The 27,098-nt window shown below is 43.0% G+C and overlaps 1 protein-coding gene across 3 annotated transcripts in view; it reads right to left on the reverse strand.

Moving 5' to 3' along the window:
- SPoCk (secretory pathway calcium atpase) overlaps nucleotides 1–27,098 on the reverse strand; it is an 80,472-nt gene that overhangs the window by 34,910 nt on the left and 18,464 nt on the right. For all 3 annotated transcript variants that reach the window (XM_077647326.1, XM_077647327.1, XM_077647325.1), the window contains exons 5-14: nucleotides 25,809–25,870; nucleotides 22,333–22,441; nucleotides 21,652–21,804; nucleotides 18,500–18,568; nucleotides 13,868–14,010; nucleotides 12,430–12,554; nucleotides 11,370–11,467; nucleotides 11,132–11,227; nucleotides 2,692–2,781; nucleotides 1,521–1,625 (exon numbers count right to left, since the gene is read on the reverse strand). In XM_077647326.1, the coding sequence (XP_077503452.1) occupies nucleotides 1,521–1,625; nucleotides 2,692–2,781; nucleotides 11,132–11,227; nucleotides 11,370–11,467; nucleotides 12,430–12,554; nucleotides 13,868–14,010; nucleotides 18,500–18,568; nucleotides 21,652–21,804; nucleotides 22,333–22,441; nucleotides 25,809–25,870 (1,050 nt within the window). The remainder of the gene's footprint in view (nucleotides 1–1,520; nucleotides 1,626–2,691; nucleotides 2,782–11,131; nucleotides 11,228–11,369; nucleotides 11,468–12,429; nucleotides 12,555–13,867; nucleotides 14,011–18,499; nucleotides 18,569–21,651; nucleotides 21,805–22,332; nucleotides 22,442–25,808; nucleotides 25,871–27,098) is intronic.

Here is a 27,098-nt window from a genome sequence, read left to right on the forward strand (position 1 = left end):
ACAAGCTCGGCAACAATACAGCGTGGCTTTCAAGCGGCAAGTGTTGCTTTACGTAGAATTGGGAAAACAACGTCGTAGCGGGGCGGAAGTTTGACATGTCTGAAAAGTGCGTGAGGGATTGGAGGAAGCAAAGAAGTAAGATATTTGCATGCACTGCTACACGCCGTTCCTTTCATGGACCAAAGTCAGGACGATACCCTGCCATTGAGGGTGCGGTTCGGGACTGGGTTCACGACCAAAGAAGCAAGAGCCTGAGTGTTTGCTACAGTGACACTGAAGCGAAAACACGTGCTGTCGTGGAGGAGCCAGAGTTTCCAAGAAATGGGTAACGAATTTTAAGAGGAGGAATGGCCTGAGCCTGAGACGCACGACCGTATAGCAGTAGTTACCCGAAGCATACGAAAGAAAAAAAAACATGTTTTTGCGCTATGTGAATGACCTGAGAGCAAAACATCCCTCTCTGCTTGGTCATATAGGCAACGCCAACCAGACTCCAGTCTGGTTAGACATGCCTAGTAGGAGAACAGTGTCCGCGAAAGGGGAGTGCCAGGTTTGCCTGCTGACCATGGGAAACACTTCACGGTGATGTTATGCTGTAGGGCCGATGGGCACAAGTTGCCAAATGTTGCCAACCTTTCTCCTGTTCAAGAGAAAAACGATCCCGGTAAAGGAAAAGTTTCCATCCAAGATTATTGTGTGGGTGAATGAAAAGGGGTTTTTTAACAATGAAACTGTCCTCAAGTGGTTCTGTCTAGCAAAGTGCAGGCATCCCAGTGCATTGCTGAAGCTCCACAGCATGCTCATCCTGGACTCTTTCCGAGATTACATCACCGACTCAGTGAACAAAGCAGTAGCGGACGCTGGATATGACTTGGAGATTATCCCGGGCGGATTGACATCTGTCTTTCAGTCGTTAGACGTGGCGCTGAACAAGCCATTCAAAGACCGCATCAGCGCATTCTACAATGAATAGCTCCAGAAGGAAAATCCGAAGACATCAACTGGGGAGCTGAAGCGCGCTTCTCTGAGCCAAGTGGCACAGTGGGTAAACGATGCTTGGTATGGACTGCCAACTGACGTGGTCTCGGGGGTGCTTTCCACATGCGGCATCTCAACACCGTTTCCGACTGCCAGCAGCAGCAGTGGCTCAGGTGACCGCGACTGCATCCTTCTCGCAAGCGACGACGAATCATAAGAGGAGTTTCGTGATCTTGAATGACTCGGTGTTCTAAAGGACTTATTGGCAAGCTATGGCCGCATTGTGATTTAGTGTTCACCTATATTCAGGGTCAAGCTTTTTTTGCTAAGAAGGTTTTACGAGCTGGAGCGTCGACCTATAATCGGCAATATATGGTAAATGTCTTCAGAAAGCACATTCCATTGCCATTACTTTCACACTTTGCAGAAAAACAATATTGCCCGAGACCGATAAAAAACAGTCATGTTTCCCACGGTAAAGAAATAGTTAACAACTAAAGGGCAATCGACAGCATAAGAGCAAAGCAAGAAAGCAAACTCACCCCACCAAACTTGGGAATGACCTTAACTGCCATCATCTTGTGTTCAGAACTGAAGGGAATCTCTTGCAGCCGTACATAATGATTTCGCACATCATAAATTCCCATCTGTGGAGTACAAAACACCATCCATAAAAGATTCAACTAATACGGAAAAGATGGAACAGCACTGTCTGTTTACTGTTCAGAGTATGCAAGCAAACAATGATTTAGTGATCTGACAATATCACTTACAACTGATTACAAATGTCTGAAAAATTCATCAAGAATCTGCCAAAGCCAACAGGTTTGCATGCTTTTGCCATTTCACTCCACACCTCTACACCATTCCCCCAATGAGACTTAAGCTTTAGAAAACTGAAAAAGTAATTTTTAAAATGCATTTTGCACAGGAAACCACAGGTGAGGGCCCTCACCTTACACAGTCCAAATACAGAACTCATAAAACTCTTTTTTGCTAAATGATGCTGGTATTACTCAAAATTTGCTTCACGTCGATGTTGTTGATTGCTTTGACCTTCTCCCCACAAAAAGAAAAGTTGATGTTGAACACAATAAGGTAGGCCATCACAAAAAAGTACATAAGCACCTTCTTTGAGACAAACAGGGTGGCCTAATTCAGTCACAAGAACTGAATATTCAGGGCAAAACAAGTCTAGTCATAATCCAAAATTTACATCCTCCAGGGCAGCTGCACTACCTGCTGGGTTAAGGTGAACAGCATGTTGCTTGTTACCTAGGTTAAATTTGTTAGCCTCATTTCAGGAGTGCCTAAGTCTGTTTTTTCAAGCAGAACCAGAGACTACAGTGTCTCTAATAACCATGCATTTCAATTCTGGCAGAAGCTCTTCCACCATGGATAGATGCATTTCAATACCACAGCACTGCACTTTAGTCTTGCAAAGCTGTTTCAAAACATGTACGATTCCTTCCAAATTTTCTTTACCCCGTTCAAAGCACCAGAGACCACCCCTCTGCATATCATTACTGCAATTTACGTACCCCTACTTATTTGCACGCATACAAAAAAATTTAACTCTGAAGAACAAAACACATGCCAAAAATTGTAGTTACAAAAATTAACGAAGATGCAAACTTTATAAAAATGAGCACAGGTAAAGCCAAGCAAAATTATGCATTATCAAAAAAAAAAAGCCTTTCAGCTCTTTCATACCTTGTGGGCAGCAGCCAGCAAGGCCCCTTCTGTTGGCTGTCCTCTTAGTTCACTTCCCAGAATATCAGCATTATTACAAATTGAACCACACTGCAATCAAAGGAAACAAGAGTAACTATCAATCTCCAGAAGACTAAAAAAATAAAAACACACTCGCCTGTCAGCAAGCAGCTGGCTCCCAAAGCAACACAGATCTACAGACATATGTAAGGACAGATTTAGTTTTAATCCTGCTGGCTTTTAACATTTCCATGGCTCTTCTGGTCTACTGTTCAGTGAAGCTTGCTCTGTTCTGTGATATCAAAGACTGCAAACATAACAGGAGCTAGAGCAGCCAACAAATTACCACAGAACCAGGCTTGTGCAAATACTCAATAATTTAGAATATTCAGCTGAATAGTAAACTATTCGGTAATAGATTTGATCCAAACGTTTGGAATTCGAAATCTCTAAGTACTCGTATCACGTGAATAACGTATAAGAAATGCATGATTTAACTTGTTTTAGTTTTGAGTAATACCGCATTCGCTCATGTATAGGTCGGCCCTTTTTTTCAAAACCACGCTCTTCAAACTCAGCCAGGAGAAGGCGTAAACACAGCTATGAACAAAGAAAATGAAAGAAGAGAACGAAGCTACTACGGAAAGTCCTGTGTTACAACTTCCTTCGAGCTTGCACAAACTACAGCAATTGCTACCAATTTTACTATGCAAAGGTTTCACGCATCCCTTCCTCAAGAAAGTCACGTACAAGACTCTCAGATAAGGCTGATGCAAAGGCATCGGAGCTCCATTGTGCCTGCCTTCACTGTGTCAACCGTGGTTTAGGCCTTGCCGTGAAAATGGAACTTCTGTCAGTCAGCCATGCAGAGGGTTAAACATCAGCTACCATTCTCAATAGCTTTTAAGTGAACCGCTTTCTTACACGCGGAACTGTTGAAAAATTGCACGGCTGCACTAGAGTTTGATGGCGCCGAAAAGTGCATCAGGTACCAATACCGAGGAGGTACTGAGGAAAGTAGTGAGCACCTTTTCGCATGAAATAGCATAGCTAAGCTTTTCAGACACCCGTATAGATTAATGTCCTTAGCATGTGACATTGACGGCATTGCAGACATTGAGGGTGTCTGCCAAACTTTTAACAGAATGAAATGAATGTTTTTTACGTCTCGCGTGTTCTGTCATGCGTTCCTTGGGATGAAGCTTCGACTTTGTGCCGGTGTGCAACTAGGCCATCACCGGAGAAAAATTTCTTACTGCCCCACCACTACACTGATATATGATGTGATGTGCCAGTCACCTTAGTTGAATGTCAGCACCTTGAAGCATCCGCTGGTCAACCTACACAACATCCCGACTATTTTTTTTTTTCCGGTTCTCGAAATTTGAGGGGTCAACATGCGAGTAAATATTGTAGTCTTCTAAACTACCTCTGCTTAAGAATAAACTACAGCTAGGGGCTGGAGTGTTGGTTTAAACCAAAAGAAAAGAAATATACGCTGAATTCGTTTTTTTTTAAAAACGCTGTATCCTTGCTTACTGGTTTTTTGCTTTTTGGTGTTTAATGTCCGAGGGACGCTGTAGTGGAGGGCTTCGGATAATTTTGACCACCTGGGGTTCTTTATCATGCACTGACATTGCGCAGTACATGGGCCTTTGGCATTTCGCCTCCATCGAAATGCAACCGTCGCGGCCGGGATTGAACCCGTGTCTTTCGGGTCACCAGCAGAGCACCATGACCACTGAGCCACTGCGGAGGCTCTTGCTGGTTATTGAGCACAAGTTACAATCCATCACTAGAGAGAATTAACAAAGCGCAGAGGCCAGGATTGCGGCGAGACAAGAGAACCAGTGGATTAAACAGTGCAGTAGTAAGTTTCGCGGCATTACTCCATTATACTTTAGACAAATGCCAGGTGCAGACCCACAGGCTACACTACATCATCAAGCTTTGTCTGATAGCACAGTGCTTTCAGCTTACAGCCGTCACTTAGTTAAGGAGCTTTCACTAAGCAAGTGAGGTCACTGGCAATGTTTGTAACCGTAACAAGTCACGATCAATACAAACCCACACACAAGCCTAACAAAAAAAGTGCTGCATTCGGACTTCTGCGATAGTTCAGTGACACATCTATCGCTGCCGTCATCATGCGAGCCTTCTGGATTTTGGCCACGGTCACTGGGCATATTTGATTTTCAGTCCCGGACAGTCCCGGAGTACTTGTGGACTCCAGTCCGGCATACGATTTTCTCGGGCAGCCCGAAAGCTCCACCCACCAATCCGAAAGCTGCCCACATTACCATAGCAACGCATTTATCTTCCGCCTCTGGCAGTCCGCGGACTATTTTCTGGCTACGAGGAAGGTAGCAGACGACAGCTGCCTAGAAAGTGAAGCGCTGTGCTGGCCACCATATTGAGTTAGACTCAGTGCATGTTCCGAGTACTTTTCGTGTTCCTGGAGGACGATATCGTGCATTAAACCTTCACATGAGGAGGCCTGCATTACAGTGACAACCACAGTGCATGGAAAGGCTTTCAAGTAAGTTCAATTATTTTTAATCAGCAAAGGCAATTATAAGTATGCCTAAAAACACTGCAATGTGCTAAATAATAATAAATTTGAAGTACATTGTCTTAGCCAGGTGAAAAATCAATGTTAATTTTGAAATTATATGATTAATAGCAATGTGTACTCTTAATTTAGCTCATTTTGGGGCTGAAATCATCAAAAACCAGGCAATACCTTTTACTTTGAGTCGCATATATGAATCAAAGGAAAAGGTATAGGCAAAGGGTGAACTTGCGCAGTAAAGATCCTGAACCATTACTGCCGCTCTGCATGGATCGATTGAACGAGAAGTTGCATGCTATCGCAACGTGTCACAAATGGTTCTTATTTTCTGTAATAGAAATGTTCAAATTTGCCTGTAATGTTGCGTTTGTCGTGAATTCGTTCACGCGTACATAGGGGTCAGCCGCGCCGATCGAGATCAATGGCCATTGCAGCTGATTGCGATTTTACCTTCACCGAAAAACCTAGCAGCTAAAAACGATGATGGAACAGATGTCTCACGAGAGCCACAAGACCAGCAAAAAAATCTGCATGCCTTGCCGCCAGGCATGCCTTTGTCAATCGGAACGGTAGAGCTGTCCGGCACACTCGCAAGTGGCAAAACTGATCGTAATACGCACAATACACCTTCCTTCCCTATGCCCGCATGTGGACTTGAAATATGCGGTCCGCAAACTTGCGGATCTGAATCAAACAATCATTCAACGACGTTTCGTGCAAGGTTTTTCATATGGTTCGCTCTATTATTTGAGTGCTGTGGCGATGCACATATAGATTGCCTTTTCAGGGTAGGGAAGCTCTTCATGTGGTGGTGGTGGTGGTGGCAAACAACTTTTATTGCCAATGCACCTAGACCAGGGCGTTTATTCGCTCATGTGCTGTGACACAGTCTCGACTGGCTGTGACAATGCAGGCGTCTCCTCAGCTATGTTGGTGGTGGTTCTCGCTCTGTAGGCGAGAAGGAGTGAATAATTCATGCCTCTGCTGTCAAGATTAAATATCCCATAGACGTCAGGAGGTAAACATACGCGTGATGTCGCTTCGAAAGAACTGCGTTTGCTCCTGCATCATGGTGGCCATGGCTTGCGTTGTCTGCAAGCAAATGACAACGGCCTGGTACAATAACCATGGGGGAGCCTGGCTAAGGTAGCAAGTCTGCAAGCAGCCCCTGGCAAGTAGGTCATGTGACCATGACGGTGTTTCCTGTCAGAGCAGAAGCCGAGACCTGTTAGCAAGTAGCCCAGGACTGAAAAATTGAATATGCCCAATTTTTCTTTCCTTCAAATCAGAAAATTTGTTCTTGTGAAGCGTTTGCTGCTTTCACATTTTATTCTATGACTGAAGGAGACAGCAGTGTGTCGCAAGCAACATGCACACTTGCATCTATCCCCCCCTCCCCCACAACCAGATAAAGCTATCCCGAAATAAAGGCGACTGGACGACTGGACAGAAAGGCCTGGTTCCACTGGCCTAAGTGAGAAAAGTGTATACATGTGTTACTCTTCTGTTGCGTTTTTTTTTTTCTCCCTTACCTCGGTTTCTGCACAACCCTGTTTTAGAAATAAACTTGCTTGCATTTATGTTTTCCCCTTACGGCCCGATCAGTTAACTTCCATTCCATTACTTCTTTTTCTACAGAGATAGAACTTCATACAGCAAACACTCCTTTAAACATGACTATTTGGGCATAAATACTTGAAGATTGCAGGGGGTTTGGTCTATGAGACAAACCGATGACTGTCCTCTTGGGGAAGCCGCCTGCAACGTGCTTGGTCACACCGCACTTTCTCCTGACAAGGGAGAGAGCGGGGGCTCTCCCTTGAAGGGTGAGGGAACACTGTATGCAGGAATAAGCGGTGCGGGGGCAGGGACGAGACGCGCAGGTGAGGTCAGCCAGCGCGTGACGTTGCCTGCCCAGAATGGCGGCCCCCTGCAGCTACATTGGCCTGACTAGGCCTAGCTGTGTATGAACGGGGAAGTGGGGGTCTACGGATCCCCACGACAAACTGCTCTTTCTAACAAACAAGCCAAGATAAACTCATTATCGTCATCATCAGCCTGACTACGCCCACTGCAGGGCAAAGGCCTCTCCCATGTCCCTCCAATTAACCCTGTCCTTTGCCAGCTGCAGCCACCATATCCCCACAAACTTCTTAGTCTCATCCGCCCACCTAACTTTCTACCAACCCCTGCTACGCTTGCCTTCTCTTAGAATCCATTCCATCACCCATAAGGACCAGCGGTTATCTTGCCTTCACATTATACGCTCTGTCCAAGCCCATTTCTTTCTCTTGATTTTGACAAGGATTTCATTAAGCCGCGTTTGTTCCCTCCCCCACTTTGCCCGCTTCCCGTCTCTTAACGTTACACCAATTATTTTTCTTTCCATAGCTCGCTGAGTTGTCCTTAACTTAAGATAAACCCTTTTTAGCCTCCATGTTTCTACCCCATGGGTAGTACCGGCAAGGTAGTATACTTTTATTTTGAGGAATATTGGTAAACTGCCATTCATGATCTGAGAGAACCTGCCATATGTGATCCACCCCATTCTTATTCTTGTAGTTATTTCCCTATCATGATCTGCATCAGCGGCCACAACCTACCCAAAGTAGGCCACTTCCAGCACCTTGCTACCAATTGTGGACTGCTGTCCCCTTGCGAGACTGTTGACCATTACTTTGGTTTTCTGCATGTTAATTTTAGACCCACTGTTCTGCTCGGCCTGCCTAACTCATTGATCATGCTTTGCAGTTCATCTCCTGAGTGACTTAGCAAGGCAATTTCATCAGCAAACCATAAATTAGGTAGTCTCCATTAACTCTTATCCCCAACTGTTCCCAATCCAGGCCTCGGAACACCTCCTGTAAACAGCCGGTGAATAGCATTGGCGAGATCGTGCCTCCCTTCCTGATGCCCTTCCTTATTGGAATTTTATTGCAGACTTTATGGAGGACTATGATAGCTGTGCAGTCGTTATAGATATCTTCCAGTATTTTGACATAAGACTCTTCTACACCCCGATCCCACAATGCCTGCATGGCTGCTGAGGTTTCGACTGAGTCGAATGCTTTCTCATAATCAATGAACACTATATATAGGAGTTGTTTATACTCTGTGCATTTCTTTATCACCTGATTGATAGTGTGAATATGGTGTGCTGTTGAGTACCTTTTACGAAAGCCTGCCTGATAATTTGGTTGTTTGAAGCCTAAGGTTGTTGTTCTGATTCTATTTGAGATTACCTTAGTAAATACCCTGCAGGCAACAGACAGTAAGCTGATCGGTCTGTAATTTTTTCAAGTCCTTGATGTCTCCTTTCTTAAGAATTAAGATATTGTTAGCGTTCTTCTAAGCTTCTGGTATGCTCAAGGTCATAAGGCATTGCATATATAGGGTGGCTAGTTTTTCTAGCACAATCTCCCGTCTGTCATTCAAGAGATCTGCGGTTACCTGATCCTCACCAGCTGCTTTCCCCCTTTGCATTGCTCCTAATATAAATTATATGTGACTTTTGAGCATGTAGGAGTGTTACATATATCATCCTCCCCAAATAATGGTAATTTTTCTGCAGGAAATATTTGCAAAAAAAAAAGTGTATTATGAAATAAACATAGAACAAAGTCTGCTGAATTTTCAAAAAACAGAAACTGACCAGTCCAACCCCTAATTACAATATGAGGTGTGACCTTTAACTTTTATTATCAGTAAAAAACTTGCGTTAACATTCAAGTAAATACAATCGACAACCGAAAATTATGACATCTGATTTTTTGGATATGCTTGATTATGCGGACTTTTTCGCAGCACAACAACACGCCCCACAGAGCCAATGTATGCATCACAAGTGAATGCTTGATTTTTTTTACTTCATTCACCTTCACTGTGGCATCGCCGCCAATAGTCAAGCCAACATATAATGTGCATAGTGGAACCTCGTTAATTCAACTTCAAGGGGGATCAAAAACTTGACCGAATAAAGTGGAACTCAAGCTTAAAGAGAGCCTCTTCAACAGTGGGGCTGATATTCTCCACAGGTTCGCACGGGTTCGCGTGTGTGGTTGCGAGCTGGTAGCATTCTCAAACGTTGTCCACTGCTAAAACTCGAATAGTAGTCAAACTCGTGGAACTCATCTGTGCTGAACTCTTTAGTCTCGAATACACAAACATGAAGCAGCAAAGCGCGAGGGAGGCGTATGGCTTCACGAAGGCTACAAGCGGAAGAAAACAGCAGTGCTTTCCACAGCAAGGAGCTCGTACCTGCTATAGAACACACAGCAGTCCCAACTATCCTATCACAACACCATCCAAACTGCATTCTGATGACAGGCAAAGTTCCTTTCATTATATGCAAGCCCCAGCACAGTGCATACAATAACGTATATACCGCCGGTTTTGAGGTTAGTTCTCAGCTTTGTTGCTAGGCCTAATTAAGAACGCCAATGCCGATGGGGCGTTTGTTTCAATCGCTTGTCAGTTCTTCATCTCTGTCGCCATCTTTGCCATTTTCCAAGCGGAGGACTGTGCCCTCCGTACGGCGGGCGCAACCCAGTTCTTACAGCAGCATCTGGACTTCACCCCAGCCCGTGTGTTCCTCCATGATGTGCCAACCACAGTACAGCCATAAAACGTCGAGCTCATGAATGCGGTCGCCACCCGTCATCTGCGTATACTATGCATGGCAAGCTTTAGAGTCATGTGAAGAATCATATTGTGCAAAAAAACTGCCTATCCCTTCCTCCACCATACTGACAGTTTGATTTTTCAGACAGCTCGATTTTTCTGACCTTTCGCAGTCCCTAGAGAGTCTGAAAAATTGGTCATCAACTGTACAGTAGTATTTATGTATTGCCACGCAGATAAACAGTTTGTCATGCATTTAAAGTGCCATGTTTTAAAATTCTAAAGTTGCATTTTAAAGTTGTAAAACTACATGGTTTTGAAATTGCCGCTTGTGCCATTCAACCTCTGTTTTGAACAGTTCGCTTCAAATTATTTGAAGAAAATTACTCTTCACTTCGAATAAAAAAACCACCACTCCCACAAGCTTACACAGAAATGGACAGATATGTTCGTGAAACTGCTAAAGGAAAAGAAATACAGTATCGGAAACACGAGCTTCCATGATGCAAGTACTAAGGAAGTGCACAAGTAACTCATAGATATGTTGAGAACAAGAAAGGTACACACACCGAGCTCCAGCTATAATCGTTTCATTCCAAAAAGCTTGCCAAATTTTCAAGAGATAAAAACTGAGAAGTCCAACCCCTAACTATATGCCATTGCCTTTCTACAGGAATGAAGTAACAAATACTTGCCACATCAAATTCCTTTTTTTTCTTCAAGACTTCTTTTTTAAGCACATATGCTGCCATTAGCCCTAACTTACAAACACTATACACACTATGCTACACATGCTGTGTCATTTTCAACAACTTTGCATATGACTGCCATATCACACAATCTACGTGAAATCAATCCATGCGATCTTGGCTAGAGTTGAAACAGCCTTTGCATGCCTTTCGTGTTTCAAAACACAGCCACCAAACATCCCAAATTATGAGTCTACTCCTATGTACGCACAAAAAAAAATTTGAAGAATGGCGCACACTGTGCAGTACAGCAACTCTACACTGAAACATGAAACGGGCTTTTTTTCGGAGGGGTTTAATGTCCCAAAGCTGTGCATGGGCTCTTCAACCTGCACAGACATCACACAACACGCAGCTGGGACTCACTCACACAACCCTTGTGCTCAGCAACCGAACACCACAGCAGGCACCATGAATGCCAGAAAAAAGGAAACAGCATCTCCTTAACAGTCACAAGGTTACAGAAGAAAATAAGCAAAGACAATACAGAAAGCACAACCTCAAGCAGCAGCCTCATAGACTCCATTTGGACTTCTCTTTCTCCAGGCTCCGTGAGAATAACATGGCCGTCTGCATTGTAGCCAACGCCTGTCACCTGTTACAGTGAAAGAAATGGCTGCAGCTTTTAATGTTATCACAGCTCATGACAAAGACAGTATTAGTGTCACATTAAAACGTGCACAAATCATCTCTGCTTTTACTCAGTGAAAGGTACACAGAGGATATGCACACATTACCTCAGCATGGTAAAGCTCAGAAGTCATCATGCTGCAGACTGTCATCTCATTCTTTGTAAGAGTTCCAGTCTTGTCAGAGCATACTACATTGACACAACCTGGTAGAACGAAAACCAACATCACACTGCCACTGAGTTCACTTTCCTTCCACATCACTTCATGCAAACACTACATAACTAGTGCTGAAGATTGCTCAGTGTCTCTAAAACAGGGTACGAATAATGCAAGCAAATGTGCAATGGTTATGATATGTGGTCATCATCACCTAGACCAAGTAAACTGTTCTATGCATCATGAGGAAACCAATAAGTGTCATGAGAAACGGCATGCACTTCCTCATACCACTCCTCATGTCTCTATCTCATTTTATGCCAATCGTTACCTCTTTGCTCTGGAAGCAACAGCAGCAGCCCAAAAAGCTAAGCAATTGTTGCAATGTACACAGGTATTGCCTCAAAATGCCTAGTCATTAGGATCTGAAGTCATCAATCGTACAATGAAGTGTGATGATGTTGAATTTGAATGACGCAAGGGTAGCTTTGGGCAAAGAGTGCCATGACACAAGATATTTTTCTTCACACAAAGTAGAGACGAAGACCCATTTTCCAAATATTTCACCCCAGAGAAGCCGAGCATCAGGCCAGGGGAAACCTTCTACTCATTGTATCTCTGGTGGCTACCCAGCCGCACTAGGAATCGAATCCCACACCTCCCACATGCGAGGCGGATGCTCAAACCACTAGGTCACCATTGCAGTTGTAAAAAGTACAACAGAGTAACACCCAGCTTATTAATGGGTGCTGTCACTGTGTGGAAGCCGTGACAGAGGTGGGCAACAGTTTTTGTATTTATATGCACTTCTGTAGCTGCACTTTAACTTGGTGCAACTCCAGCACAAGAGTTGCAAGCTAGCTTGTGCCTCACAAATAATTGCAAAGAATTAGTGCGTCAAATAAATCCTCGAGAGACAGCGCAGAGCACCAGCACATCACAGAAGCACAGGCCTTTTCAAGAGAGATGCATAACACATTTAACACAGCAATGAAGAACAATAATTTACCTAGAGTTTCCACGGTGGGCAGTTTCTTTATGATGGCCTTGCGCTTGGCCATGCGCATCACTCCGAGGGCAAGAGTGACTGTGACTACTATGGGCAGACCTTCAGGGATAGCTGCCACAGCCAAGCTTAAAAGAGGAGAGAGGAGATCGGTGAAAATCACCCAATCCCACCTCATGAGCATCAGCAAGCTACAGAAAGAAAATGCACATCCAATTCCTGAAAACTATGCATGCTTCAAATTTCTAAATATTAAAAACAAACACTGTACTCAAAAGGGTAACTTGATGATCCAACTGACTGAACCTCGCAAAGAACCAGCTTTCAAAGGCATAAATGAAAAGGAACACACCTTTCCACATGTGTCACATCTTTGAGTACTGGTTTGTCGTGTTGCACTCTGTGTATGCATATATTAGTGCACAGCAATGAGTCAGCCACTTGTACTAAGAGCACATGCCTTTCATGTAATCGGCTGCTTCACCTTTTAGACACAGGCACCTTTCTCCACACCCAGAGCCTGCTTACATTCAGTTATGCATATTAGCCCAGCTTGCTCTCTGGCGGCTGCATCTCTTAACACAAGCCAGCTAGCAGATCACAGCCAAGTTAATCGCCATGAATTCTCAACTGCTCCTCTCCCCTCTCCTTCATGGTAGAGTCACATGGGCAAGCACAGACCCTGACCCCTTACCCTTGCAGGGGCTTGACCCTATTGGTCCCTTGGTGACCTGTCCCCACCAGGACCCTCTCAACCAAAACTCCGAGTCACAAGTGCACCTTCGAAGTTTGAAAATGCTCCATGGGTCTGTTACGAACCAGCTCCATAGATTCTTGGATACTATGACATAGTTTGCTTAACAAACCACTTTCCTATCAGCCTAAAGTATAGTTTTTTGATACTGTCAAAACTTTGGCCCATAAGCCATGACTATCATGTAGTAGAATCATTGCAGTTTTGAGTGAATAAACCCAATTCCCTAAGTCATAGGGCCTTGCAGCTTTGACTATTCTAAGAAAATAAGGCACCAAATCCTGCTGCAGTACCTCTCGCACACCACAAGGCATACATAATTTTCATGAGTAATGACTGTTGCTAACTGGGTTTTAAGTGCTAAACCTCACCCCCTTTTACTGAACAGTTTTACTGATGAACAGTAAAAGTGTTTATCAGTAATGATGTAACAAAACTGTACACACTTGTTTAAAAATACAAAATGCAAAACAGCGACCAAACATGTTATACAAATGTCAGTGATTCTCCGTGGTGTGTCCACACAAAACCACAGGCCCAGAATGAACTGCAAACAAAAAGGCAAGCATAAACACCTCCAATGATCGGCATCTTTCATGAGCAGAGATACGAAGCCTCAAAAAGCCTGCAGAATCATCTGCACTGGAGAAAGCAACCCACACAAAAAGTGCATTTGCAGGTACAGACCTGACACCAATGTTGAACATTTCAAGCAGGGGCCTGCCCTGTATCCAGCCCAGGAGCATAATGAGGCCAATGATGCCAAATGAATACAGTGACAGCTGCTTGCCCAAGGTGTCCATGCTTCTTTGAAGTGGTGTTTTTGGTGCCTACAGTCGGAAAAAATACACAAGCACAAATCAAATCTGCTCTGCCAAGTGTAACAAATGCCGTATTTAAATACATATATCATGTTTTATTGCAGTAAAAAAAAAAAAAACGATGGTCGATTTGTGTAGTTAGGCCAAATGCGAATTAGGTGCACTAGCAATTTGGTTTTCCCTTTGGTTCCAGTGTTCAGATCCAGCTTTCATGGATGGCAGTTGTTTGGATACCAGTAATGGGTTAATATCCATATATGTGGAATTGGTCATTCTCTCCATTCACAGATCCCTGGGAGTCTTCCTGTCGCTCCTGGCGCAAGTGGTGCAGCATCAAGCAATGCGCCAGTGCCTTTCTATGGCATGTGCTGCCATCGGTGGGAGTTCGGTTGCTCTTCCCTAGCGGCCTCAAGAATAAATGGGCTGCCACCTGACACAATGGGCAGGTTGCTAAGTGTATATATTGTAAGAAGATGAGGACGACCACACACACACACACACACGCGCACGCACGCACGCACGCACGCACGCACGCACGCACACGCACACACACGCACACACACACACACACACACACACACACACACACACACACACACACACACACACACACACACACAGGGTGTCCCAGCTAACTTGGACCAAGATTTTGAAAAAACCTGCGTGTTCTTCAGCAATGAAATCACGTGGATGTTGTTAAGGCTTATCTAAAGATACAGTACCATTTTTTTTTATCATTCTAATCATGGATGACAGCGCTGTAATCGCAGCGCATTCTGGCGCATGGAGCGCGCTGTAACGTGGTATTTTTTGAACTGCGGGCTTTCGTTTTTTCCGAATAAAGACAGCCACGCTAAGGATATTTCGTTGGAAGTGCAGGGGCTGGGCATTATTTATGGAGCTCCACAACTTTCCTATTGACGCCTGAACGTTTCGAGATATATTTAAAAAAAAATTAATTTATCTCGAATAATTATTCAAGTAAAACGAGGAAAAAAATTGTACTGAAAACACACACACACACACACGCACACACGCACACACACTTCGGCAGGTGAGCAGCCTGCCACAAGATCAGCTTCAGACAAACGGACAGACAAACAGACAACGGCTAAATGCGGGGAATGGCCACTATAAGTGCTAGTGCATTTAAAGAAACAACGAACCACAATGCTTATCACAGCAGTCACTAATAATAAAAATATGAATTATTTCAATTCCTGCACAAGATGCATACTGCCACCGTGACGTGAAGAACTGTCAGCATAAGACGCTTAGGCTAAGCTAAAGCTATGCCCTTCTTTTGTGCGGCAGCAGTCCTTCTCACTGTCAGTTTTTTTATGCTTTTGACAGAGGTATTAGAAAGCAAAGCATGCAGTCCAGATGCCACAAACACTGAGTCACGCTATGAAGCTGTGGGATAGCTCAGTAAAGTTCAACGAGCCCAACAAAAGTATGCATACAAAGTCCGAACCTCGATATAACAACGCGATACTTGCAGCCAAAAAATTTGTTAACTATGAATTTCTAAATCAAAATTTTGTGAATTAATGGGTGAAAAAAAAAAAAAAAGTTGTGCACACCACACTGAATTTACCTGTTATCCCGCAGTAAGAAAACAGCTAAATCAAAAGTGCAGTATACAATTACGTTGTTAAATGCAAAAAAAATGCATGGCTTTCAATGGGGCAGCGATTGGGAAGCAGAAAGAATGCGTTGCACCGAAGAAAATTTAAGGATGGCCCACTGGTGGGCCATGGTGCACAGGAATTACGGCTCCAAAAATCGATGCCTCACTGAATATGTTAACAGCCTAGCACAAGTTTTAAGAAGCCAGCTGTTCCAAAAGTACAATTTTTTTTTTCTCTTTGCACTCTTAATTTTGAAATTTGGCACACAGAGATCCCTAGAAACACTGTGCACTGAGGCTCTAAAAGTTATGCTTTTATGACATGGATGTCTTAACCAGTGCACCGAATTCATGACTGCACTCGGCATTCTGCAAGAGACTGTCCGCTGTTAGTGGGTTCATTTGACACAATATGACGGTGACAAACTGCAAAAGAAACATAAAGAAGGCAGGCAACAAAGTAAGGCAGTAGTATCAACTGAACATTTATTAAATCACCCAATAGCTTTTATAGACAGATAGTACCTCCTTGTGTTGTCGCGTGCCTACGTCCTGTACCTTTTACGGTTTTTCATTATTGTAACGTCTTACCAACTGGCCTACACCTCCTACAACTATTCACATGATAATTTATAAACACCAGTGATGACTGCTTACACTGCATGGCTGAAATCAATTACAGTGGACTACCTTTAAGACAAACTTGAAGAGACCGTGTAAATGTGTTAGTCTTATCGTACGTTCATCTTAACCAAAGTGCCCCCAGAAAAGATTTATAACTGAGCAAGTAAAGTGTGTCCAAATACTATATGTTACATGAAACAGTGAATAAAATGGCCTTTCAGCAAGAGGATAATTGCAAATAGAGCATTTATTGCACTATGCATGAAGTAAGCTAAAGAGCGAGACCATAAAACAGTCACACTGTTCTACTTGAAAATGGCATGGGTTTAGTTTTCTGTTTTCCCCGGCCTATTTTCTCTCTCTCTCTCTTACGCAGAGACCACTATTTGTTTTGTTTGTTTTTTTTGTTTTTTCTGCTATCTGTTTTCCCTCCGAAGCCAAATATTCTGAAGGTGCTCAGTTCTGTAGCCATGCATCTCTCGTGCCGTCCACAGTGTAGCCAGGGGTAGGAAACTTCCATATACACCAGTGTCCAGCAAATACAGACATCAGCACCAATTCCTTCCATAGCGGCTGCAGGGAAGCCAAATAGTGTGTCGTATAGTCGTCATGACAATGGTATCCAACAGAAAAAAGCGTCATCCCCGAGCCGAATTGGAACCACCGCCGTTGAAAAAAAGAGCAGCTCCGTATCCCAGTTGCTCAGACCCCTCAGCCACGGCCACAGCCTTATCGTGCTACGTGCATGGGCAGGAATCATTCAGTTTTAAGTACCGGTTCACCTTCAGTCGCCAGGTGCACTAAAGTAGTTGAAACCGAAACTAGCCGAAGTTTCCTACCCCTGGTGTAGCTGTTAACATTGCGATCAGGTGCGCCATGAATGAAGTCTAGAGAAATCGAGCAATCACTTGCAATGCGTTCAAAATTTCAGGCACTCTTACACATTGGCTCTACGGGGCATATTGCGGTGCCACAAAAAAGCCTGAATAATCAAGCGTGTCTAAAAAATCAGGGGTCGTCAACTGTAACTGCAATTTGCCTTAAAGAACAACTTCTTTCAATATTCACAGATATTTTTGTTTTCCTTACCATTGTTAGAGTCTATCACATAGAGATATTGTAGTTGGATGCTCACTTTCCTGTCCCTCTAAATCCCACAATATTGAAAGTTTTTACAGGCAACACCTTGAACCTTCTTGTATCACTAGTTATGAGACATACTAACTGAGAAGACATGCTTTTCTCAGCCGTTTCCAATTATTTCAAACATTGTCAAGTAAGGTCTACGTCCACATCCCAGGGCATAATTCTGCCACTTTTCAATGCCAATATGCAGTTTCTTACAGCAGTACATCATTTCAGCTTCAAGGTGCAGTTCTGGTTTTCCGCTATATCTGGCAGTAAATTATTCTTGATTTTCTTAGAAAATAAGCCCATATCTGCATTGCATGAGGATTTTCAATATGCAGCTGAGCTCAGGCCGTTGCAACTCTTTCAAACTCTGACTCATGAGTGTCTGTTCTACATCGAACTCTACAACTATTGTCACAGAAAGCAATCCTGCTGCCATGATTACCACAGACAACTTTATATACATACAAACAAAAATCCCATAAGAAGCTAAACAAATGAAGCACTTTTATTCTTGACCAGTTATTTAATGACTTTCAAATTAACTTTGTGTAGAGACCTGTTTTAGCTGCACTCATGCACTTTTGTGCAGCAGGATGCTGGTTTTGAATTGCTCTTGCAGCAATAAAATTCCATCCCAGAGTATTCTTTGACTGTCATCTGTAACCATGCTATATTCTGTTCCAGCAATATCAGTTGCTTTTATACGTTACATGGCTTGTTTGCTGTGAACTGCTCTCACTATTTTTCAGCACGCAAGTACAACAACGTGTTCAAGAGTTAATTTTGCTACTACTTAAAAGCATTAAAAATCTCAACACAGTTCTACAATCGCATTAATTAAACAAGGTATTAACCTGAGAGCCACTAGGGCTACCCATGCAGCAGCACTCACTAGGCCACTAAGGCAACAGACTACTGAAATGGAAAAGAGTGAGACGCTAATATTATATCCATAGCGTAGTGCAGTTTCTATGCACATGAAGAAAACAGCTACTCAAAATATAAAGAAGAAGGGGAGAGACTGAGAGAGAGAAAGAAAGAGAGATGAAGCATTTCCTATTTGAAGAAAAGCAAAAATTTTGCATTCAAAAGAACAAAGTTTCACCTCACCTCTTCAGCCTGCATCATTTTGAAGATGTCTCCAAACTCCGATTTCTCTCCAGTGTTTATCACGATACCCTATAAGTGAAAGTTGAAATGTAATTATTAGGTAGTACACTCAATCAGAAATTTCATTACAGTTGAGCCCAGGTATATTGAAGCCGGATATTCTGAATTATTGGATATATCGAACACACAGATTATCCTCTTAAATATCCTGTATAATGGTATAGGGAAGTCGCATAGTACACTAAACTACAATCTTGCCAGTCATTCGATATATCAAACTGTGCACCACACCCCTGCAAGTGGCATTTCCCCTAGCACTGCTCCTATGATCACATTTCACGCATGCAGATGGGTTGGTTGCATGCCCTTCGGCACCTCCTGGCAGGGCAAGTGCTGTAAATCCGTGTGACAAGTTGAACACAGGGGGCATGTTTGAGGGCGGCCTTCAGTCTCTTGTATTCATTCTCCATGCCACACAGCTGTCATGTGATGAGGCCAATGTCACTAACTAAACTCTAACAGCGGCCCTCGCCTGGCATGCTTCGCGGCCGAAGGAGTTGTAGAAACCAACTGCAGCTCAATTTTATTGAGATAATATTCTATTTATGGTACACTGGTACAGGATTACATATCTTATGATAGGAATTGGCTAATTTCAAAGCAGCGTTCGGTGCGCTGCCAGCATGCCAGCCGGCAGCACATCACTGTGAGAAGCATGCCACTAGCGTAGGTGCAATGTACGATGACATCTAGGATACAGATAAGCTTATTGTTATATTTTAGATATTGAATTATCGATATATCAAAGTATTCAGTGATCCCCTTCAAGTTTGACCATATCCGGGTTCGACTGTAATACCCAAAATGAGAAAAACACAATGTGCAGCAGTAAAAATTCTAACCAATGCGACAAAGAGGGGGATAAACTACTGCTAGCAAATTTATTCCTTGCATTATCCAGCAAACTCAAATGTCTGCAAATCAGCCCTTTCTATTGCCTGCATGCAAAATGAACTGCAGAATGAAGCTTGCACCTATGAGGAGAGCAACAATTAAGAAAGCAATGTATGAAGCAGCAATATATCAGTGTTGAAAGGAGAACGTCGGTGGTCACTAGAAGCCTTTGCTTTTGCACTTTATTTTTTTTTACCAAAAAAACTCACTGCAGCAAGGAACGAGTTATTTCTCACATTTACCACTCAATGCCACTTAGCTAGCATGAGGCTTTCAAAGGTGCCTTGAATCACTTCTGGAGAGTGGCAAATTTACCCATTCCAGATGTAGCAAGTGGCATCATGAACATCTTTGCCAAGCTGCCCAGTTCAAAGTGGCCTGTAGTACTCCGAAATGAAGTGCAAAGTGAGCTTTCGTTCAATTCTCGTGGCTGCTTTTTCATTTCATTTATGCATTCTGTCAGAGAGCAGCAAAAGAATAACAATGCCTACAATCATCAGTCCAACCACCTATGCCACCCCTGAATACAGAAGCAAGAACAGGGTTTCCACAAAAAATGGCAACTTGACACATTCTTGGTATGCACTACGATGCTCCGAGAAACATAAGCCAAGGAAAAATGGTAAATTCTGGATCAGGAAAAAGGGGTGAAAGCCAAATATTGTAATTTTTAACTCCACCACTCTTACTAAGCTCTTAAAAATATTTTTTCAAGACATTATTGCGCCCTGCTTATTCAAAGGTGTTTTTGGTGGGAAAGAGGCATTTCAAAACCATTTTGAGATGCCAAAACATACCTCACACCTCATGCCTTCATTTCACTGACTCGTGTGAAGAATGAATGAATGAATGAAAAACTTTATTGAATTCTTTTGGTCAGTTCCGGAGAGTCTCCTTGCAGCTGCGTCTTGGCGCTTGCCACAGCCGCTGCCGCCGTCGGGGGCTCCTTAGCAAGGGTGGTCCCTCATTCCAGGGCTCCACTGGTCCTGGCCACCTCGCACGCATGCTGCACCAATGCCCTTTGGGCGGTGAGCTCGCTGCTGGTGAGCAGGCCCTCCCATTGCTCCGCACTCGGGTTAGTCTGTTTGTGGAAGGTGTAATTGTGTTTACACTCCCATATGACATGGTAAAGTGTCGGGACGTCCCCGCACCAGGGGCAGCTGTCACTGTACTGGGTGGGGAACATTTTGCTTAGGACGTGTAAGTTAAAGAAGGTGCCAGTCTGCAGCCTCCTCCAGCTGACCGCTTCTTGCTGTGTGAGGAGTTTGTGGGGCGGGGGATACTTGAACCTGCAGCCTTTGTAGTGATTTAGGATGTCTGCGTACGTCGGGTCCACCATCGAAGGGTTCTCGAGGTCCTCCGTCAGCAAGGCTCGGTGCGTGATCTCGCGAACCTGGCTGTCAGCCCTCGAGTTGCCCTCGGCTCCGGTGTGTGCCGGTACCCAGAAGACCTTTTGCTTCGCTTTGAATCCCGAGGCTCTCGCGCCGAGGAGGATGCGTAGGGCCTCCCTGCAGATCCTTCCTTGCTGATATCGTCTGCAGGCCGTTTTGGAGTCCGTTATTATAATCTGTGGCTTGTTTCTGCGGTAGCCTTCGACCGCTGCAAGCGCCACAGCGATCTCCTCCCCTTCTGCCACCGTACGTCCTCTCGCGGATGCGCAGCTGATCGTGTCGCCCGTGTGGTCTACGACCGCCACCGCCACTCTCGTAATGTTGTTGCGTCTATCCCTCGGATATAGTCCTGCGTCCGTGTACACCGTGTTTTCCTGTGTGGCTAGGTGTCTCTCCACGTATTCTGCTCTTGCTTGTCTTCGTGTGAAGAACTCTTTCCAGAGCGCTAGCATAGTTTTTAAGGTGAAGATTCCTGGCCTAACCAATAACCGCAGATATCCTCAGAGTGACAACAATGATTAAATGTACAAAGATGCCAAAAGGACTGTACCAAAAGATGGGAAAATTTTACACATACTAAGAGGCATTGAACTATTAAATAGTCTAGCATTTACCAAAAGATGGCCGTTCTACAATTACACTTCACCAATGTGTATACAAACGTTTTGTACACGTTTCTTCAGAGAGGATTACAAATTAGGGACATCTAGCGAGAAGTCACATGAAGAACACTTCATTTGGCATAAAACATGCCAAATGGGTACAAGATAAAATCCAGGAGCTGAAATTTAAGAAAGTTGTGTTTACCCTGCCATTGCCATAACGGACAAGGGTGCCCATAAAGGCAAGGTTGCGTTTCGAGGCAATGCCATTGCCTGCTTTCTCCAGTGGTGCGGTCACCTTGGCTGCTGGCTCAGTTTCACCAGTGAAACTGCTCTCATCAATCATAAGGTCGACGGCCTGCATGGTGTTGAGGCAAGACATGTAACTAGGGTAGTTTGGCATTGCTACAAAGGTCACAAACACTCAATGCGCAAAAATTTTGAGCAATCATGTAGAAGCATGCATGATTTTGAAATTACTGCCTGTACCATACATAAGCACCTCGAACAACAAGGTTACTGTGAAGTACCTTTCTTTTTAAATAATTATCAAGTGCAAGTAAAAGCTTCCCAGTTCTCACCTCAATGCATTAAAATATCCTCAATGAGTGCACAAAGTTGTCAAACAAGTATGCAAGCTTTATGACAAAAACGAAACAGAATGACATCTGGTCCTTTTAATTCTGTTTCTAGAACAATCTGGCAGAGTTGTCAGACTCAAAACAACAGGAACTGTCAGCTGCGTTTTAGGACATGATATAAAATGCCGATCAGGACTCTGCAGCAGTTGACAGTAAGATAAACATAATTATCACAGTAGCAGTGGCCAACCAATTGTGAAATAAGCACACAACGTTCTACTGACTGATCTATTTACAATACTTACACTGAATAATCGGATGTCAGCTGGCACACGATCTCCAACATTCAGAATGATAATATCACCAGGAACGAGATTCTTTGCAAGAAATGTTTCTGCTTGGCCACCCCTTAAACTGATGGACAGAGAGAAGAAAGGTACATCCAAATGAAGCTGACAACAAAACTGCAAGTATCCTCAATTTCTAAAAAAAGAAAAGAAAGCAAAAAGACTCACTTCCTTTTTAACTTAGACACTGCTACGTTCACATGTTTCATTGTAGTTTTTGTACTGAATTATTCAAAGCACTATTATATAAAAGCAGAAGACATTAAGTTACAAAGCAACCAACGTAAAGGAGCTGAAATAAAATCATAACTGGTACGGATGCACAGTGAAGTAAGCACAGCAGAAGACCAAAGCGACAAGCAAATTGCCACCAGGCATTGCTTAGCTTGGTCGAGAGGTAACAAAAAAGGATAGCAGTCATGTGCATGCCTTCATTCCACCAACTCGTGTGAAGGGCACTTTTTAGTGCGCTAGCTCTAAAGATGAAGGTTCCCTGCCTGAGCGCAGTAGCAGGTTGTGCTGTCAACATGAAGCCTTTGTGCATATGCCAGACGAAGCGCAGGAGGAAGTGCAAGGAGGAGTGGAGCAGATGGTGTACTGCGTATGTTGATGGTGGGTCCCACACATACACAAAGGAGCAGTGAGTCAGCCGCAACAAAGAGCTTCTATGTGTGGGAGAACCTCGCATCAGTCACATGAGAGAACAATGTCATGCAAAATCTTCAGCAAAGGATGCGGCGCATAAACAAGCAGCCAGGGCTCGCAAGTGCGAAGGTGCGCAAGCGGACGAAGAGCCATTACATCCTCATAAGTATTCAGGGCAGGAGCAACAGGCCAAGGCCAAACAAATGATGCGTGCAAACCCCAATATGCAGGTGCGCAATCTCCAAGCCACCCGTGAAGGATGGCAAGATCCTCAAGTACGGCCTCGGCAAGTAGGGGCCGTCCTTGAAAGGCACCAGGATCCACAAGTTCAGGCCCGCGAAGCAGAAGCCGCCAGTGAAAGCCACATGCCATATGTACTCGTGTAATGAACCCACTGTTTTTCCAGAAAAACTGACATGAATCTGGGGGCAGGGTTTATTATGTGGGAAAAAAAAAAGTTTCAGCAGACTTTTTGGGGTAGAGCCATGGTTACACACGAAGCCTGGGATGCGAGACTCTGTCGCGCAAGTCTAGACTCTGAATTGAATCGTGTCTGAAAAAATCTTTCAGCAACTTATATATTTAAAATCAGCAGCTTATGAGGAATCGCATGGTAAGTAAGGGCTTGAGATTACGATGCTTAGTGAACTTTAGCTTGCTGTTGACTGAACACTGCCAATTGCAAGTTTGAAACTGCTTATTTTTATTTGTTATAGTTCTTTTTAAAACTTTAGCTGCGTAAGTGAATTCTGCAAACCAAGTCTTTTGGTGCATGCTACTGAGCTCTAATAAACTGACTCCTTTTCATGCTACTACATTTGCAGTCGCAAACTATTTGCTTCGATTCTAAAGTATTCAAGGACTACAGACACCAAATTTTATCATGTGTTTTCTTCTTTCAAATGATGCGTTAGACATTAGAATACATGGATCACTGCGTGGTATTCACCTAACACCACTAAATAGTTTAATATTGAATTTCTTCTCTCATGCTGTTTTGGTTTGATCAGCCGAAGGATGGCTGTGACATGCAGTTGAGCTTTAGGTCACGTGAGGCACAGAAAAACTACAATATAAACGTTGACACATAGTTTCGACCCACAATAGCACTTAAGGAGACACGCGGGTCTTGAAATGATAAAAAAATGCGAAAACTTTGATTTTGCAAAAAATGGCATATTTGAGATAAATGCACTCTACTAAAGTTCCTGCCTAGAAAATTTAAGGTCTAGATTCGACCTCCAACTACTTAAATATCTATTATATATTTCGTGCCTACTAATTTGGAAATGGTGATTTCGGAGCGAAATGTGGTAAGACTTCGCGCCCGTCGCTTCCGACAATCGCGTCCCCAATGGCCGCCATCTTGGTTTTATTTGAAAGCTGGTCCTCTTCCCCCCTACCTGGTATTACCCATTACCTGGTATTACTCACTACTGTGTAATATTTTCGGAACGTCTGCATTAAGCTGTTTTTTAAGGCCTTGACAACGACCTCCGAATGGCTGGCGCACTCACTTCAAATGCGATTTTCTCAGCTTAGTGTTTTTTGCCAACATGACTAGCCCTACGGAACTTATGTTTTATGGTGCAATTTCAATTATTCTTATACCGTTGAATTCAGAAAGAACTGCAGAGCTATGCTGTATTTGTTTAATTGAGTCAAACATTTCAAATTTTGTGAACCATAATCTCATCTAATTATACTTCATAATTATGGTGCTTGGATAAAATTTAACATTTTTATAAGATGATGTACTTCAACAACAATATAATTAGCATAGCTCCAGAGGGCAGGTCTTTGGCTACAGCCCCATTTTAGTCGAAACCAAAAAATGTAGAAAGAAAGTGTCTTAACAACCCATAAGAATTCACCTAATTAGGATTATTTTCCTATATTATGGAAACTAACTGAGATACACTGAAACTAAATATATTTTTTAAAACAGGATGAAGAAACACATACATATACCTAATTTCATTACGATATCTTTAATAATAAAAATGTTCAATTCAAGACTGGCGTCTCCCCTTAAACAAACCTGCTTCAAGAACTAGAAAGACAAAAAATCGCCTTTTTTTTTTCGTGCCTCATGTGACCTAAAGTTCAACTACACATCACAGCCATCGTTCGGTTGATTAAGCCAAAACCGAAGAAGTGTCAAGAAAAAGAAAAAAATTCATTATAAATTCTTCATTGGTCGTAGAAGAATGCCAAGGGGTGCTCCATGTATAACAATGTCTAATGCATCGTTTGAAAGAAGAAAACACAGAAGCAAAATTTTGGTGTCCTTTCACTTCGCTTCGAAATTATTTGAACACAACAGCTTTTTGCTTCGAATTCGCTTGGAACTTAAAATTCACTATTTGCACATGCTTACAAAAACAGTTATCCCTTTGAGTGCAGGAAAGTGTACAGCCATGGGTATGTGATGATTATGCTGTTGTCTAAACAAAACTCAGTCTTCCCTAAAATATGCATTCACCTCTCTTGAACGACAATTTCTGATGACGCAGACTAACGTCATATAAGGGCTTATAGCCTTTTCAAGTTGCTATTTCTTCATTTCCTATTCAAATGTTTTATGGGTTTACAGGGTTTAACGTCCCAAAGCGACTCAGGCTATGAAGGACATCGTAGTGAAGGGCTCCGGAAATTTCTGCTAACTTGCTAAGCACGCTAACTTGTACAAGCATGCGTGCTTTGGCCTAATGCAGCAAAGCATTTAGATCAGGCTAATCCCAAAACTGACATCACATCACATGACAGAGTGTAAACTCTAAACTCACCAGTGGCAGGTCGGGGGCACTAATTTATTCAACTCTTCAAGTGACTTTTCTGAACGGTACTCCTGTATTGAAAAAGCAATTACCAGGCACAGTGATACAAAGCACATTGAGCTGCACAGAGCAATAACACACTTTTCACCTTTCTCAAGACTAAACTAAAAAAAAAATTGCAAAATGCACACGGAAGCTGCAGTTGACTATATTCACTCACCTCATCCTGTTCCCTAAAAGCCACACAGATCTCAGCTACCCCACCCGTCTAAAATTTCCAGCTCTGCAAATTCCGCTGTCACACAAATACTAGGAGAAAATAGACATTTGAAGTACCTGTCACAATTTCATGTTTACACTAAATATTTCACCATGCAGATAACTTGGAAAATATTAATCATAGATACCAACTATTGAAGTAACATTATTTAAACTTATTTACACTGCTATGGGCCACGTAAGATTGTTATGCATCACTAATCATAATAAGAGCGGTCTGCAATTCATCGCATATAACTAAGCTAAATCCTTATGAAAATAAAAACAAGGACATGAGATACACACTAAAGTAAACTGACCACACACCTTTTATAAGACAAAAAAAACCTATACTGTGACTTCTCTTTCAAAAGCACACAAATAATAAAAAGGGAAGAAAGGACTGCTGCAGTTTGATTTGTGATCCAAACCGACAACAAATATTGCCTTTAACTGCTCAGACATTTTACGATTTTAGCCATCTGTTTATTAACAATGTAGGCATATTTTAAAGGTAACAATAATAATTTAAAAATATAAAAGCCTAAAAAGCAGTGCCCACATATCGACCAGCCAGGCACATTCCTGTTACAAAAAGAGGCTTCCAACTGTTGTTTTAGAAGCCAGCAAGAGTTCAGTGTTCAGATGCCATGGAACCTGATGGCAAACACTTGCTCCTACAGCTCTTTCCATTGTACAACTCACTTCCGTGACCATGCCACATGAGGCCAATAGTAAATGCCGGTCTACTATTCACTCAACTCTTCAAATCTTGTTTGGTGGATGCAGTGTTTGTGTACGACTATTCTTGCTATTTGCATAGACTATGCCTGCCAGTCAACATCAGATAATTACAGTAATAAGACAGCATGTGCAGTATGATTGTGCAATATGATTCCTGTGGGAATCATACTGCACCTGCAAGCAGAAATCATACCGCAGTATGATGAAATATGATTCCTGCCAAATAAGTTGCTAGGTTTGGTGAGAATGCAGATCTCAAGTGAAGCCAGTTTTGGCCAAGATTCAAAAGGATTACGA

The sequence above is a fragment of the Amblyomma americanum genome, chromosome 1 (assembly GCF_052857255.1).
Source record: "Amblyomma americanum isolate KBUSLIRL-KWMA chromosome 1, ASM5285725v1, whole genome shotgun sequence".
Lineage (NCBI taxonomy): Eukaryota > Metazoa > Arthropoda > Arachnida > Ixodida > Ixodidae > Amblyomma > Amblyomma americanum.